Here is a 15,997-nt window from a genome sequence, read left to right as displayed (position 1 = left end):
ACAGGAAGAACACACATTAGTTAGCAAAACAAACTGATACTGAGTCTTATTCCAGTACAAAAATGATCACGAAGGCAGGGGCGAAGTACGTTGGTGAGTTTTAAACAGCTAACTCTTTATCACTGCTCAGGAGAGAGTGTTTATGTTTGTTTTTTTAATCAGGTATTAACTGAATTGAATGTCGTGCTATATAATAGCTAATAACAGGTATTCTCTTTTGTGTTGGAGAAATTCTGCTTTCAAAACTGTGTAAAAAATTGTCAGACTTAACAGAAGAAGTAATTGTGTATATTAAAAGAGTTTAATCTCTCTGCAGAGCGGCCTGACTGACGACATGAGACAACCTTTGCTCCTTATCAGTCTGTCACTGGCAGGTAAAACAATTTGCACTGACAGTTTCCTCTCCTCTTGCTCCGACAGTAATGTTCAAACGGTTCATACAGCTCACAAGAGCCTCTAAAGAGTATGCGTAGAGTCTGTACTGTGGGGGTAAAAAACAGGTCCGGGAAGAGAAGCTGTGGTATTCAAAGCACGTTTATGAAACAATTGCATTTCAAGCAGAAGGCTCGTCTTAACTGCTCTTAAACCTGCGCGGCCGCATTCCCATCTGTGCACTGACTACTGAGTGACGTGATGCCTTCACGGACTCCTCCCAGGCTTCTACATCTGAGCTCTCATGCTTATTCAGAGTGACTGGGAGGCTATTCTTTCTATTCATGCATGACACTTGGTATTTTGCAGATGGGGATGGGCGATTTCACTGTTTTTACTGTATGGTTGTTATTCATGCATGAACAATAGGTCTACTACCAATACTGATACTTCGCTATTGTGTGGGAAAGTACACGTGACCCAAACTAGCTTGCATTCATCACAAAATAGTCAATATGAATGTGAATGAATGTGTTTGAATAAAAACAGACAAGATCATAGACTTTATAATTTCAAAAGATTTAAAAAAAAAAAATCTGTTAAAGGCAACATAAATATGAATTTTCAAAGCTCCCTTCATCCCTTCTTAACTGAAAGCTTTAGAAAGATAAATTGAGGGAGAAAGCCTGTAATGTGGGTGTAAGATATTCTTGTGTCACTGGGGTCTGGTTATTGGCACATGCATAATTTAAAGGATAAATCTGTTGACATACTGCATTTTTCTTGCTATCATCAAATCCCATGCAAACACCAAATCTAACAATGAATTGATCCTACTAACAAGTATTATCTGAGCAGCCAAAGCCTGATATAGCTTATTCCTGTGTGCCATAGACCTCCTTTGTTTCCCCAAAATGATTAAAAACACATCCAGGAGCCACAGCGTTGCTCTGGGTGACATTTTTTCTCATGACAGCCACTGTAGTTTATTTTGCATCAATCCTAAATCTACTGTTCTGCTACTGTTAATACTCACTAGAACACTTAATGTGTATTACTCCACAGCTGAAAATAGTCCCCCAACAAATGCAGTTTACTTCTGTTTGTAACATTTGCTAAAAACAATAACCAGCTGAAAGAATGAAACTATGTATTTGTGACTTGTTTTTAATGACGTCTTCATTAGGAGCCAGTAGGCTTGAGGCTAAATTTCACACATTAAGTAGGAATGTCACATTAACTCAATGACAACAACATCACATACAGATGTGATTTTATGGTGGACTCTTGAGAGATTAGCCTTGAGCTGAAAGAGATCTAAATTAAGTATTGAGAGACGGTCTTTTCATTGCATGTGTCGACATCGAACAAAAATATAGAAGAATACCAGCCTTATCCTCAAAGTGTCTTTGAAGACCTTGCATAATGGCTGTGAAAGAAGTAGGGTATCTATTATTGTATCAAAGTCTCCCATCCAGAATTTTAGATTTCAGTGTTGGGTGAATAAAAATGAAAAAGATCAAGCAACAAAGATCTACTTTTGTTATTAGTAGCAAGACGAGCAAAGAAAATTAGCACCGGGAATGTAAATTATATTTTAATTTGTTCATTAACTAAGGCTTGTTGTTCATGCATGAAAGATAATAATTAAAGTAATAATCAGCAACATTTTCATATAATTAAATATTCATTTCGCTGCTGTCTATTGGAAATTGATATTGCGAAATTGTGACTCAACCTACACAATTCATAAATGCTTTTGCTTTTTCCGTTCTAAACGCCTGCGGTTTGGTGGATAGGATTCTGGCAAACGTTCTTTAAGCGTGCATAATATTTCTTTTACATTTCCAGAAACAGTGGTTGGTTTGGAATAAATAGAGGGAATGAACAGTTACACCCATGAGACCCGCCTACAGAAACTTAAAGCGCAGTATCAAGGAAGTCACTGTTAAAAAAATAATTATATTTTACGGTGTGACAACGCTGTACTTAAGGTCTGGTTAGGCACAAAAACCACTTGGTTAGGGTTAGGGAGACAGCATGGTTTTGGTTAAAAATTGTCCCAACTCATGGTTTAAAAAGTGTGGATGGAAGGGAAGGGAACAGTCGTCTCCTGCAGCAAAGTCCAGTTTCATCCAACCCACCACCTCCAATTATGGAAATTAATCTCTTTACATAGATATCATTGGTCTCACAGCGTCTATTTCAGACGTTGCGCTAGTTCTACAGAAGTCTATCAAACTACAATGCACATTGAAAAATGACGCTAAAGGTGTACCCAGTGTGTTAAAATGTGACGCCAAGTAATCCTGACCAAGCGTCAGTATGTGATGAGTTGGGAGTGAGAACGGGCTGTAATATTTATGGTTTTGGATTCAGTTCAGATTTACAACAGTTGCTGACATGACTTCTTGGCTCTCTGCTATTGCTTATTCCAAGCATGTCTGTGACTAAATCACTTACATAGTTATATATCAGTTATATACTCATAAATTCATTGTAACTCAATAAATTTACCATCATACCATCATATCTGGAGCTATTTGAATTGCTTTTGTGACCTTGTAAAAACAATCCAACAGTACATGAACACATCGATACTGTTCTGAGTCACCCATGGGTGTTTCCTCCCTTCTGATTCATGACTCTTTATCTTTGTGTCTCTGTTGAAAAAAAAGCAACAAGGCTGCTGATATTTTTAATCGGGCACTGAAACACTGTTGTTGTCTTTAACAACTCAGTGTGAGAAGCTGAATGCAATCCATCTCGCTGTTGGCTCTTGTCATTTTATACTCTGCTCCCCTGTGAAAATTGTGTGAAGGCAGTCCAGCGAGACTGATCAGGACCATATTGATTTGATTCACTATAATTCATTGGCCAGAGCATTCTTGCGTGGTAGCTTTATACGCCAGTAAAAAGGGCATTGAAAATTCAGCCTGGGTTTCCCTGCCTGGGTCTGTAATACCAACACAAACAAGAGGGACTGGCAGCCAAACACAAAAACAAAGTGTTGGAGAACAATTTCTTTCCATCTCCACTCACATACAGAGTACAAACGGACAAACAGTATACAACAGTGAAATGCCTGAATGTGTAAAATCAATGATTCTTTACATAAGTGTTTTTGAAAGATTGCCTATGCACCAAGGATTCTTGAGAAGAGAGACAGCAAATATTTCGGCGCGGCTTACGTTAAGACGAGCTAACAAAAACACAAAATAGATGTTTAGCTTTGGATCACTCACAATCCAGAAAACATGGCGTGAAATCTACAAGGGACAAAGGAGTGTGTATCTTACTAATGGGTTTTTACCCCCTGAGCCAAGTCAGTGTGCATGTATAGATTTTGTTCTCTGCAGTGGTAAAAGGAAGTATTCAGATCCTTCTCTTAAGTAACAGTACCAATACGTTACGTAAAAATACTCAATTGCAAGTAAAAGTTCTGCATTCAAAATATTACTGAAGAAAATGTACAGACGTATTAGTAGACCCTGCACTTTACATATTATGTATAAAATTATTAGATTGTTAATTCTGATGCATCATCCTGGAAGCTGCAGTTGTAGCTGGTTTTAGCTACTTCATATACAGTCAGGTAGTTTAATCCAGTGGTTTCCAACCAAGTGTTGGGCCCCTAAAGCTTCACAAGATAAAGCAGATGGGTTGTGATCCTGAATACACTGTATTTGTTACTGCTGGGGCCATTTTTTTTAAGCATATTTTGGCTGTGGTTGATCGGCTGAGACTGATACCAGCTAAGACATAGTGTGCGTGTGGTGCAGCAAGAGGTTAACTGAACCAGGTGCGACAAAGGAAAGAGACGCCGCAGAGAAACAGTTTTTCAACCGCACGCTTCTTAGTTTGATAATCTTTTATTACCGTTTTGTTGTTTTGATACATTGAATTCATATGAATAATTTTCTTTAACTTACGTTAAGCTACTTGATTTGAACTTGACGTAGATGCACATTTGCATAACATATTCAAACATCCATTCACCTCATCTGTACAATGAGAGGCCTACAGGCAAAAACATCTGATGGTAAGAAGATAAATGTGCATGTAGGAAGTCTATGGCGTCTGACCGGCTTTATTTGAAAGTAGAAAGTCAGAACAGTTATTAATGGGGCAGGAAAGAAGAAAAAACATTCTGTTCATTTTTGAAAAATGATTCTCTTATCTTTGCTTTTTTGTCAATTATTAGATTATTTGACCTGTTTGGGTAACAGTCATTTAAGTAAAACCATCTGAGAAATTTAGAGAGGGAAATTACTTTGCTAAAAGCTCATAAACATCTGAAAAGTGACAATAAAAGGGCCCCAAGTAGACACTTTATTGTAAGGATTCACAAGCCAAACAGACCTCGGAACCACTTGTTTGATCTTTAACAATACACTGTATTTTATAAGCTCATCATATACTTTTTATGCAAAGTATTAGAGCCACAAAATTTAGCAGATTCATTGATTAATCGATTGACAGAAAATTCAATTCAAAAATTTGAATATTTTTTGTTTTTTAGTCTTCTATGATAGTAAACTGTACGTCTGTGGGGTCAAAACAAGACATTTTAGGTTGCATCTTGGGCTTTGGGAAGTGGTGATCAACATTTTTGATCATTATCTGACACTTTATATATAAAACAACTAATCGATTAGTTTAGAAAATAATCAACAGATTAATCAATAACGAAAATAATTGTTAGTTGCAGCCCTACGAAGTATGTGGCAACTTTACTGCAGGTAGTAAATTAGAGTAAAAAGTACAATATTTCTTTCTGTAATGTAGTGGAGTAGAAGTATAAAGTTGCATGGAATGGAAATGCTAAATAATACTGTAAGTATAAGATGCTCAAATTGTGTTTCAGTCCTTGAGTAAATGTTCACAGTTACTTTGCACCACTACTTCTCTCCTTTTATTTCCTTTTTAGTCCTCTCTGCCAATGTGTTGGCGCAGGATCCTGTACAGATTGAGTTCCAGACAGACCCGTTGCTGGTTCAAACTGGTACTGATGTAGTGTTCACAGTGCTGACGGTGCCTGAGGTCCTATCCATGACATGGCAATACCAAGGAGGAATCACCCTTGGATTGTTTGCCGGAGGAAGTGCAGTGGTTAACCCGGTGCCTCAGTTCCAGGGGAGGGTCTCTATCACTGCCACTCAGCTCCGAATTGGAGGTGCTCAGCTCCGAGATGCAGGGAACTACACGGTGGAGGTGATCCCCTCTGCTACAACAGGCCTGTCTACTAACTCCAGATCAGTACAGCTGAGAGTGTTTGGTAAGAAATAAAGAAGTGTGCCTGTAAGTTCACTGAACAGAGAAGAAGAGGAGAAGGGGAAGTAAAGGAAAGTAGGAGGGGTACTGGAGTGTGTGGGAGAAGGAGGTTTTCAAGGAAGCGCTAATGTTAAGGAGGAACAGAAGGGAGTAAAGAGAGAAGCTGGAGGATTTGGGGAGTAAGAGAATTAGTCTGGGAGGTATAATGAAATTAGTGACCCATAGTAGGCGAGGTAAAATTAATGAAAAATGAGGAGGGGATGAAGCTAGTGGCTCAGGGCTTTATGCTAATTAAAACTCATTTGATATGCAGCGCTCGTGCTCTTAGATGTTTGATACTGTACCAGTTTAAATGTAGCGTTACATTTACATACAGTACATACAGGATTTGCATTCATTTACATACAGTATTGTAATGGAACCTGAACAGCTGAGTGTCTCTTTATTTTGAGTCATAAGCCCACGCTGGAGGGATGACGTACAGTCTCTCTCATCCCTGTTATCACCGGCACTAATGGGGTGGCAGGGTGACCAAATTGTTAAAAGCACTAGTCTATTATTGCTGAAAGGTCACATCCTCCAAATGCACAACAGCGAGTTCATGTCATGCAGCAGCCGTGTTCTTGAGCATGCCTCTCAACCTCCTACATACTCACTCATAACTTACTCTGGAAATGAGAGCCAGATAAAATCCTAAAATACAAAATGCTGCTGCTGAGTCACAGGCGAGCGGAAACAAAAATGCGAGTGATTAGAGCTATCTGGTTGTTGTCTGAATGTTTTTGTTTGTTTGCTGTTGCTGCTGCCGCGGTTCTCTCTTAGTCACAGCCTCCTCCGTCCATACGCCCCCTCTTCTCCCTCTCCAATTATTTAACTTAGGCTGCCCGCCAAGAGGCATCTCAGCTAACACTCGTACCGTCTGCCCTCTTATTCAACATCTGTGCCTCTATCTGAATCCTGTCCCTTCTCGGCTCTCCCTTGCTTTGATTACAAATTATTCCCAACAGAAACATAAAACTGCACTCTATTGTTTTGTCACTCCAACTTTTGAAGTGAGCGCTCTCACACTCTGATGCTCTCTAGCTAGTGGTGCCTTTAGAAATCTTTTCTGGATAATTCTGCTTTTGCAGCTCTTTGCAGAAATCTTTTATTTTTTACTGTCTCTGTAGATGCAGTGGCCGGGGTCAGTCTGTTTGTACCCTCAGTGGCTGTGGAGGGGAGAAATATCTCTCTGAGGTGTACATGGACGGCTGGGACAGAGATTACAGTCCAGTGGGGTAAAGGAGGCGAAACCATCACCGCCAACTCCAGGATCACCATCTCAGGTGGCTCGCTGGTCATCAACCCAGCCAGGCGGGCTGATACCGGGGAGTACACATGTACTGTCAGCAACCCTGTCAGTGCCCGCACCGCCACACAGAGCTTCACTGTCTACTGTGAGTGTGCACTGATTGAAGTGGCAGCTAATCTGCTGTAGCCACTGCAAATAGCAGTAGCTTATCTGCGTATCCACATTGCACTGAATACAGTGTGCTGAATTGCACTCAGATACAGGACATTTCTCCATAAGCTTCTTGATTTGTCTTGATCATAGCCTTAATTCTGGTGTGACAGTCTCACGGTATTATCCCAACACTCCCAACATCACCCCAGTGGCATACTACAATATCCACAACATCCCTGTCTTCTAGCATCTAACACAGGTTTCTTTACTGAAATGAAACACACATCAGATCATGAGTGTTGGTAAATTCCATTGAGACTATTCATTCCACAGATATATGCACTGACGGACATGTAACGCACTTTAGTTTTGAGTCACCACTTCCTGTGTTCGTGCTAGACAGCAGACTTTATTTTAATCATGTAGAGTGAATAATCAATGTCATGTCAAAATCAGAGGGGATTTTGCAGTCCTGCTTTTAAATTAAGGCTTATAAAACTAGTGTTGGAAAATGTCCCTCACACCTTTCAAGGAGCTGAAGTGTCATCTTCAAATGGTGTGTTTTGTCCGGGGAACAATCCAAAACCGAGAAACATTTAATTTACGATGATATAAAAGAAGAAAAAAGCAGCATATTTTCACATTTGAAGAGCTGGAATTTTTAATCAAATTGATCACCATCTGTGCCGCTACCTGAATTAATCAAATATCAAAGGCTGTTGTTTGATTTTTAAAATTTTTTTTTTTTGATCTACTAATCAGTTCAACAACTTATCTCTTCAGCACTTCAGAGACCTGTTGCACTACTTTTTTTTTGCTGCATATAGCTTGAAATAAAAGTCAAGGTAAACTTTAAAGGTTAGTATGCAAATTCTAGTCTTACTAACAAACTATGTTGAACAGCAGGCTGCAGTAATTTGTCTGGGAAGTGTCTCCTCATTATGCAGTATTTTCTTTAGCCTCTGTGCAAGATTTTGAATGCATAATGCCCCTCACCTGCCAATCTGATTCACCTGTAACCATGACTTGTTGAGACACATGTTCATTCAAGAGGTGGCTGCTATTATGATCCCACCAGAAAGTCCTCTGTGCACTTCTTCATTAGCTGAGTGATATGGTGACAAGTTCAAAGTGCTTTAGCCAGACTTTTCTTACTTTTAATTTGGTGAATTTATCCCAAAATTAATAAACAGATTAATCTTTCTTGCACTTTTGAACCAAAAGTTTGTGATGCTGATAACAATGTCCTCTGATCATCACCAAACCAGATGGCCCTGACACCCCTGTACTTACCAAGGAAACCCCAAAAAATTGTGTCGGAGGCGGTGATGTTTTGGCGGGAGGGACGGTGCGTCTCACCTGTTTGTCTGACTCACTGCCCCCTGCCCTCTTCTCATGGCAACGTGATGGGCAACCAGTCACATCTGGCCAGCCAGACAGCGGAGTGCTCAGCCTTCAGACTTTCTCGTCTAATGAGAGCGGCCGATATGTCTGCACGGCCAGAAACGGCATCACTGGGGGCACCTCGGAGCAGGGGACAGACTTGGCCATCGTAGGTGAGTTATGGTGGACGTTGACCTCTCAGTGACTGATAATGATGACGGTTAGTTTTGGACTCCGTTCCTGTATCTGTCTTTGCGACAGGAGAGGGACAGAATGTGTCCTGGGAGATTGATCTGGTGAGAATGTGGTCAAAGTCATTCAGTGACTTTCACATACACACACATACACACTCTTTTCTCCCTTTATTTTCATTTCTTTCCCCCTCTGTCTCTTTCTCTGCTATTACTTTGTCATCCTTTTATAGAATCTTCTCCTCCTCTCCTTTCTTTTTTCTTTTCCTCCTCAAGTCTGTCTAAACTCTAGACTCATTATCGTTATCAGTTCTCCTAGTTTGACAGCATTCTTTCTATTTCAGACATATGTCTTAATGCAGGAGAAGTGGTGGGGATTGTGATTGGCTGTTTGCTGCTGATCATAATCATCGCGCTCCTCATCTTCTGTCTTGTGCGAAGGAGGAGGGGTAAGTCTGTGTATGTGATTGTGGACATTTTGTTTGTCCACTTCTTATTTATTTCTTAGCGTAGTTCTATTTTGCCAAGACACGCTTTGAAAAATGCTTTTTGATGCTGTCTGTGTCAGTCTAGCCTTTACATAAGAGCTCTGGTGTGTTTTCTTGCACTGAAGTGATATTTCTTTATTTCTATTATTACAGAACAGCCAAGACAAAGGGATACTGTGGTTGTGCAGAAGACCAATACAAATCCCAGGCCTATAGTAAGCCACTGTAAAGTTTATATATGATTCACTATTGATTTTGTCTTTAGCTTGTCCATGTGATGGTGCTAAACGGCTTTTCACAAATTAACCCCCTAATTCTATCTTTGTTTTGCTGTCTCTTCTCTCCCTCCCTTCATTTTTCATCTGCTCCCATTAAGCCCTCTGATCCACAACCTAATGGTGCAAGGGAATTGGGCCAAGGTCTCCACCCCCCTCTCTATCACCTTAACACACACACGCGCCACCCTGACCACTTATACACAGGCCTGCGTGAAAGCCCTGGCAACCCACAGACACTGCCGACGAACGGCATGCATAACTCTGACACGCACCAACACAATGGTCGTACCCACACAAATAGCCTCCTACACAATGCTATTCAGAACACCAATTCATACCCACACAATGGCATTGACAACCCGGCTTTCACACACACTGAGGCTCAGAACGCAAACATGCTCACAAACACACAGCAGCAAAACCCTAACATTCTCATACAGGCTGGCACTGCCCAGGGCGGCGCCCAGCCACCGGCAGTCCACGTCAGCCTCAACACGCTGCCACAAACTGCCGAGCAAAACAACAATGCACAAATGCCCACCATTCATGTCAATCTAAACTCATTCTCAACCAATGGCCAACAGACTCAGCAGGACAGCTCATTTCCTTTTACCGCTACAGCCAATAATAATGCTTCACAAACCCAACAAAACCTGACACAAACAGGGCAATCAAATCCTAGAATGCAAAGTGGGCAGTCCTATCCGAGTGACACCCGGCCGAATAACCACATAGACACAGGTCATCGAGCTCAGGCTGAACCAATCCCGACGGGATACACACACTATAACATTAACAACACCGCTCAGCGAAATGCGAACACACAGACCTACCAGCAGGATCCAGAGCATCATAACAGGTCTGATAGAAACTCACAGAGACATGATGCAGCTGCCAACTCCTCCCGTCGACAGATGCCATGGGATCGCCTCAGAGGGACACCAGCATATCCCAGCGGCACACTTCAAAGAGGACAGACATCACCTGAATTCACCTCTTCCACTACAGACTATACTTACTATCCTCCTGTGCATGAGGCTAACAGATCTCAGCCTCAAACTCAAAGCCAAACCACTTCCCGGAGCAGACCTCCAACCAGACAAGATACACTAACACTGGACAGACAGACGAGGAACCGCTCAGCCGATCTAGGAAGCCCATACACTCTTAGAGTGCCACAGCTTGAGCCTGATAACCACACACATAGAAGCCCCCACACACAAAGAGAGCGTGCTCAGCAAGACATCAGAGGTCCGCCTGGTAGCCAGACTGCCCACAGGCAGGAAGCCACACACAGCAGTAACCCTCAGGCACTGCCTCTCATGAGCCAGCAGGCCTCTGTTGGCCGCTCTGCTGTGTCACAAGGACCCACGACACAACAGGGTGCAGATACAAGAGCTTTGGCTGATCCTAATCACCTTCCACAGGCACACATGGCCCAGCAACACAGAGCAGCACCGATCCAAAAAACACCACAAGGTCTAGGCACACAGACACAGCCTGTCATACATGGTGCCAGTCATCCTCGCCAAGGAGGCACTGCTCCAGTCCTGCACCCATCTGCCCAGCCTAATCCTAGTAACTTAACCCGGGCTACACTTAAAGCACACACGGACAGGGCTCAAATATTTCAGAACCGGAAACAACAGACTCAGGCTGCCCTGCTTCACCCTGGACAGCAGGCTCAAGCTCCTGCTGCTGGAGCTCAGCACCCACCAACTCTGCCTCCTGTTATCCCCCTTGCACAGTTCCGAACCCTCCCCAAAGAGCGCACCCAGCACAAATCCCCAACTAGGGGCCCTCAGCCCCCCAGACCCCCTGTTAATATACCCGTGGCTCAACGACACCTACAAGTACAACAGCGGTCCAATGTGCAGCGCCATGCTGCCACAATGCCCGTCAACCGTCATCACCATCCTGGTAATGGCCACGTGCATGCCACTACACACCGGCATCCCCATGCCCATGCCCATGCCCGAGGTCATGGGAACACTGCCCACTTCACCCACTCATGGCAGGTGAGTGAGACACAGCATGATAATTTGAAACTGCAGCCAACAGATGCCATATGTTTATTGATAGTACAGATTTCCAGCACATGGCTCTCTCCGATTGTACTTAGAGCTGTCATATCATGTCATACTTCCATGCTGTACTTGTGTACAGCGTTATAGACCCACTTCTACCTGCGCTGTCTACTTCATAGTTTGTGGCTGTGTCTGTTCTTGAAGGAAGCTTGACAGCAGCTTTAAGGGAATGTTGCATTTTTACGATTGACAGTCCTCTGGATGCCATGAAAACGTATTTAGTCTTGAGTGTTTGTGACACAGTGGCAGTTTTTAGAAGTAGCATTGTGTGTCAGAGGTTCTGCTTCTTCTTCTGCATGACATGTTGGCAATGAAGGGCTTGTTGTGTCTCTCCAGCAACAGGCTCACAGAGGGAGACCAAGATGATGACAGATGTCAGCAGACTACACTCTACAACTGTCCCGTATCCACTGACACAAACAAACAGCTGACAGACGTGATCCAATAAACCACCAAGCAAGACTGACTGCACAAGGTTCTGCACTCAAGCTGTCATAACCTGGTATCTCAGTACTAAAGTCAGTTTTTTTTAATAATAGAAATGAACACATCTCCCACCGGGATGATAAAACCTAACTTTATTGAAGAAAGTCCTACTTTCTTAGAAACAAAAGACAAAATCTCTTGAAGTACGAGACTTAATTTACCCTTTTTAAGATGCTGTCATGAGAAATGTATTAAATTAAGTAAAATATACGAAAGGGTTTTCATACAAAATGTTTCCCCATCAGCAACCCTCCTCTCCAAACACACACACACACACACGCTGTTTCCCAGACCCTCATGTAGTATTGTTGTATTTTGACTTTGGGAGCACTGGTCATGCATCAAACTTTGCCAAGAGCCTCCTCAGAGCAGACAAGTTCAGTGATCCATAGCTCCTGACCAAGCTTACATCCCCTCATCCATTCATCATCAAAAATGAACAACACTACCTTGGCCAAATGCACTTGAGGTGTTTGTATGAATATATTTGACATTTAAGAAGATCTAATAGTGACAGATGGTAAATGAGAAGAGACCCTGCACAAGATGGACTTAGCCCCTGGGAACGGTGACAATTATGAAAGAAGAAATTAGCTGTAGGGGTGGTCTTGATGTACATGGAACTATTTATTTTGTGCATTCTGTTTACAGATGCCTCTCATGACACTTCTCAATTAAGGGGATTCGCCTCAGTGGAGCTCGAAAGCAATGCTCAGCTAACTATGAAGGGGACCCCACGAATGGATGGGCGCTTATTAATTAAATGCTTTTATGTGACTTAAATGAGTTGGAAAATAATCACACCCGTGCATGAATGAGGTCAGCACAAAGACCTGAGCTGCCACGCTTTCTGCTGAAAAAGCATAGTGTAACAATTTACTGTCTGCGCTGGGTCATGGACAGCACATTAAAAATGATGGAATGTCATTATTACTTTAACATATTATGTATTTATTGGTTTTATATTGTTTTTAGTTTTTAAACTCAGGGATGTACTTGTAAAGTTGATTTAAGTTGTACTGATTGATATCATTGCCATTAATTATCAAGTGTACCCAGAATCCATATATGATATTCTGTATTGCTCTTATTGTCAACAAATACAACCAATTATGAATTAATGTTTCAAACAAATTTTGTCTGTGTAGCCAAAACCTGATATATCTTATATCTCTGTGCCATAAACCTCCATTGTTGTCCAAAAGTATTAAAAACTCATCAGCGAGTCACACTGTTGAACAGGATGACATGTTCCCTTATTACGATAAACATGAGCACTGTAGTTATTTTGAGTCCAACATAGACAGTCATCGTGCTGTAAATACTCACTAGCCACCAAATGTGTATTAATCCTTCACTGCAAATAGTTCCCCAAACTAATGCACTATTTACTCTTGTCTGAGTAATGTTTTCTAAAAACTACCCTGTTCGAAAATTATTTGGCCTTTTAGAAAATTAAACTTATATATTTGTGACCTTTACCAAAGACTTATGGCTTATTGGGAACAAATGGGCTTGGAGAGAATGCTGCAGACAAGATAGGGAAGTTGGAAAGTATTAGTAGACATTCTAACTTTTTTTTTTAGTAAGTTGAGAATAAGAGAAATACAGACTAGCACCAGCTTTATATAAACATCCAAAGTTGGAAACAAATAGAAAAAATACACAGCTCATCGAACAACAAAAACATCTGGAGCAAGAGGTTACTTTACCGCTTTTGGAAAATGAATGCTTGTAAATACAGTGGTTTATACAGATGTTGAATATTCATGTCAGAATGTACAAGTACAGTATTTATCTTTGCTCTGCAGGAAGGATCTGTAAATTTTTTGGGCTCTATGAATTGTTCAAATACCTTTTAATGTTATTAATAACAATAAAGAATTGTTGCTCTTTTCATATGGAGTCTACTGGTGAACAGATTCGGTGCATCGGCTGTCCTATTTTCATCACATCAGAGATCACTTGTTGACTACTCACAGCAGAATGCACAATGAGGATTTTATTAAAGCTCTACTATTTCAAAATGAATACAATCCACCAAACAGGAGGATCTTTTGATTTTCAGTACAATACATCTTCACACACGTTGACAGTAAATCAGACCACAAAAGCACCTATTTATTTTGGTGTTCCTCTGAATCACAGAACTGTTTGCAGTCTGAGCATATTTCTGCTCACTGTCTATAGTGCTAATTATGCATGGTGCCTGTGTACACCGGGTGCTGTTGTTGATTCTATTCAGATAAATCTGTTCCTTCGGCTTGTTGTGGAGGTGCAGAGCGTGTATTTGGATCACAGCTCCATGGATCACAGCTCCATCAGTCTCCCAATCCCCTGCTCCCACTTGTACGTCACCTCTGATGAACAGTCCTGCTGCTCACTATTGAAGACACTTCACGGTAGTCTAGCACTGTAATGAGTGGAGATGGAGTGCATTTGAGTACCTGGTACTAGAAAAGGTTACAGCATTGCCTACCATTTCACAAATGCAATACTTTGTATACTATATTGTGTCTGCCGTCTTTGGAGTGAAGTGTGTTGTTTATGGTCTAAACGAGTGAAATTACAAGGCACTCTGTAGTCTTGAAACACACACAGTAAACCTCAAACGCTGATGCGGCCACCTTCTCTTGGCCAATTTGCATGTAAATCTGCTCGTGTTGTTTAATTTACCGTGATTTACTGTGACCGCTGCAAGTAATTGTAATTGTTTACGCATCCCTTTGGGGGCATAAATTAAAAGCAAACATAACTCAAGTGTGCTGGGTGCAAATAGGGCATTTTTTTTTGTATTGATGAATGCTTGTTTTGGTATGTGTGTGTGTGTGTGTGTCAAACTGCAGCAGTGAGCTTTCCTGACTCGAGTGTGGATGGAGCCTGTGTTGATTTTACTCAGGAGACTGCAGTAGATTTGCGCAGAAAAACGTAATACCACAAGATGGCCAATGTAATCCTAATCCAATTTTAATTTAAATTCAGTCTGGCTCAGCAGCCATACATATTTTTTTGTAGATCTGATGGCATTTCACAGTTTGAAATGACATGGGAGATGCCATACGGTACAATTATTTAACATCTCCAAGTGAATACAAATTTATGATGGTGCCGTTCTTTTTGCTCACTGTGGTGATGACAGTTTTTCTCCACAACAAGGGAAAAGAAAGGGGTCAGGCATGATAGCCCTCATAAGTCCATATCATCACAGAAATGAACTGCAATGTCCTTTGAGATGTGTGTGTGTGTGTGCATCCCTGTCAAAGTGTCCTTGTGCAACCCCCGCTGTAAACGCTAGGTGAGGTGACACATGTCTCACTCTGTGCACTGACCCCCTTTAGCGAAATGGCACATGAATATGAGCCTCAGAGGGATATGAAATGAAACAAATTTATGATTAAACTTCGGACTAACCCCCCCCCCCCCCACCCCCTACTCCCTCAAAAAAACTCCACATTTTACAGCATGACAGCATAACCCTGAATTTATAGCTCCAGTCTGTGCCACAGTTATCCGTTCAGTCAAAGTGTCCTTGAGCAGGACAGTGAATCCCCAACAGTTCACTAACTGAAAATCGCTCTAGATGGGAGTGTCTAAAATGTAAATCATAAGCTGAAACTGCACTGTGGCAGCCACAGACTCCATGCCTCATCGTCCCACAAGGGGGAGCCATGTGAGAGGACTTTTGAGGTTATCTATTGATCACTTTCAACCATTTTTTTTTCCTCCTCAGGGCCCTCACCATCTGTGCAAGTATGATGGTGGGTGCTGAAATTAAAATACAAGCCATAGGCAAAGTTATTCTTGCCTGTAGTCCAGCACACACATACACACAAAAAGCAACAAGAAAATCCTCAGTTGTCACACGCTTATTTATAGATGCTTAAAGGTGAACTGCTGCCTTCGGGGATACATATCAAACACAATAACTTCAAAGACTTTTGTGTTTTATCATAATCTTTTGTTGATTCAATTGAAGGTATCATGTTTTTCTTAT

General features: G+C 41.6%; 1 protein-coding gene across 1 annotated transcript; it reads left to right on the top strand.

Moving 5' to 3' along the window:
• Positions 1 to 13,902, top strand: si:dkeyp-97a10.3. The gene is made up of 9 exons (XM_042424118.1): positions 1 to 93; positions 317 to 374; positions 5,303 to 5,650; positions 6,816 to 7,082; positions 8,359 to 8,646; positions 9,009 to 9,113; positions 9,306 to 9,367; positions 9,529 to 11,448; positions 11,854 to 13,902. The coding sequence occupies exons 2-9, from the start codon at positions 335 to 337 to the stop codon at positions 11,881 to 11,883; spliced, it is 3,060 nt and encodes a 1,019-aa protein (XP_042280052.1). The 5' UTR covers positions 1 to 93; positions 317 to 334; the 3' UTR covers positions 11,884 to 13,902.
• Positions 13,903 to 15,997: the final 2,095 nt, after the last annotated feature.

The sequence above is a fragment of the Thunnus maccoyii genome, chromosome 10 (genome assembly GCF_910596095.1).
Source record: "Thunnus maccoyii chromosome 10, fThuMac1.1, whole genome shotgun sequence".
Taxonomy (NCBI): domain Eukaryota; kingdom Metazoa; phylum Chordata; class Actinopteri; order Scombriformes; family Scombridae; genus Thunnus; species Thunnus maccoyii.
The sequence above is the reverse complement of the archived record's forward strand: the minus strand, read 5'-3'. Positions and strand labels throughout refer to the sequence as shown.

Coding starts and splice junctions, on each gene's coding strand:
- si:dkeyp-97a10.3 (XM_042424118.1), top strand. CDS start 335: ATGAGACAACCTTTGCTCCTTATCAGTCTGTCACTGGCAG. Junction 5,651..6,815: donor AGTACAGCTGAGAGTGTTTG/GTAAGAAATAAA, acceptor CTGTCTCTGTAG/ATGCAGTGGCCGGGGTCAGT. Junction 9,368..9,528: donor ATACAAATCCCAGGCCTATA/GTAAGCCACTGT, acceptor GCTCCCATTAAG/CCCTCTGATCCACAACCTAA.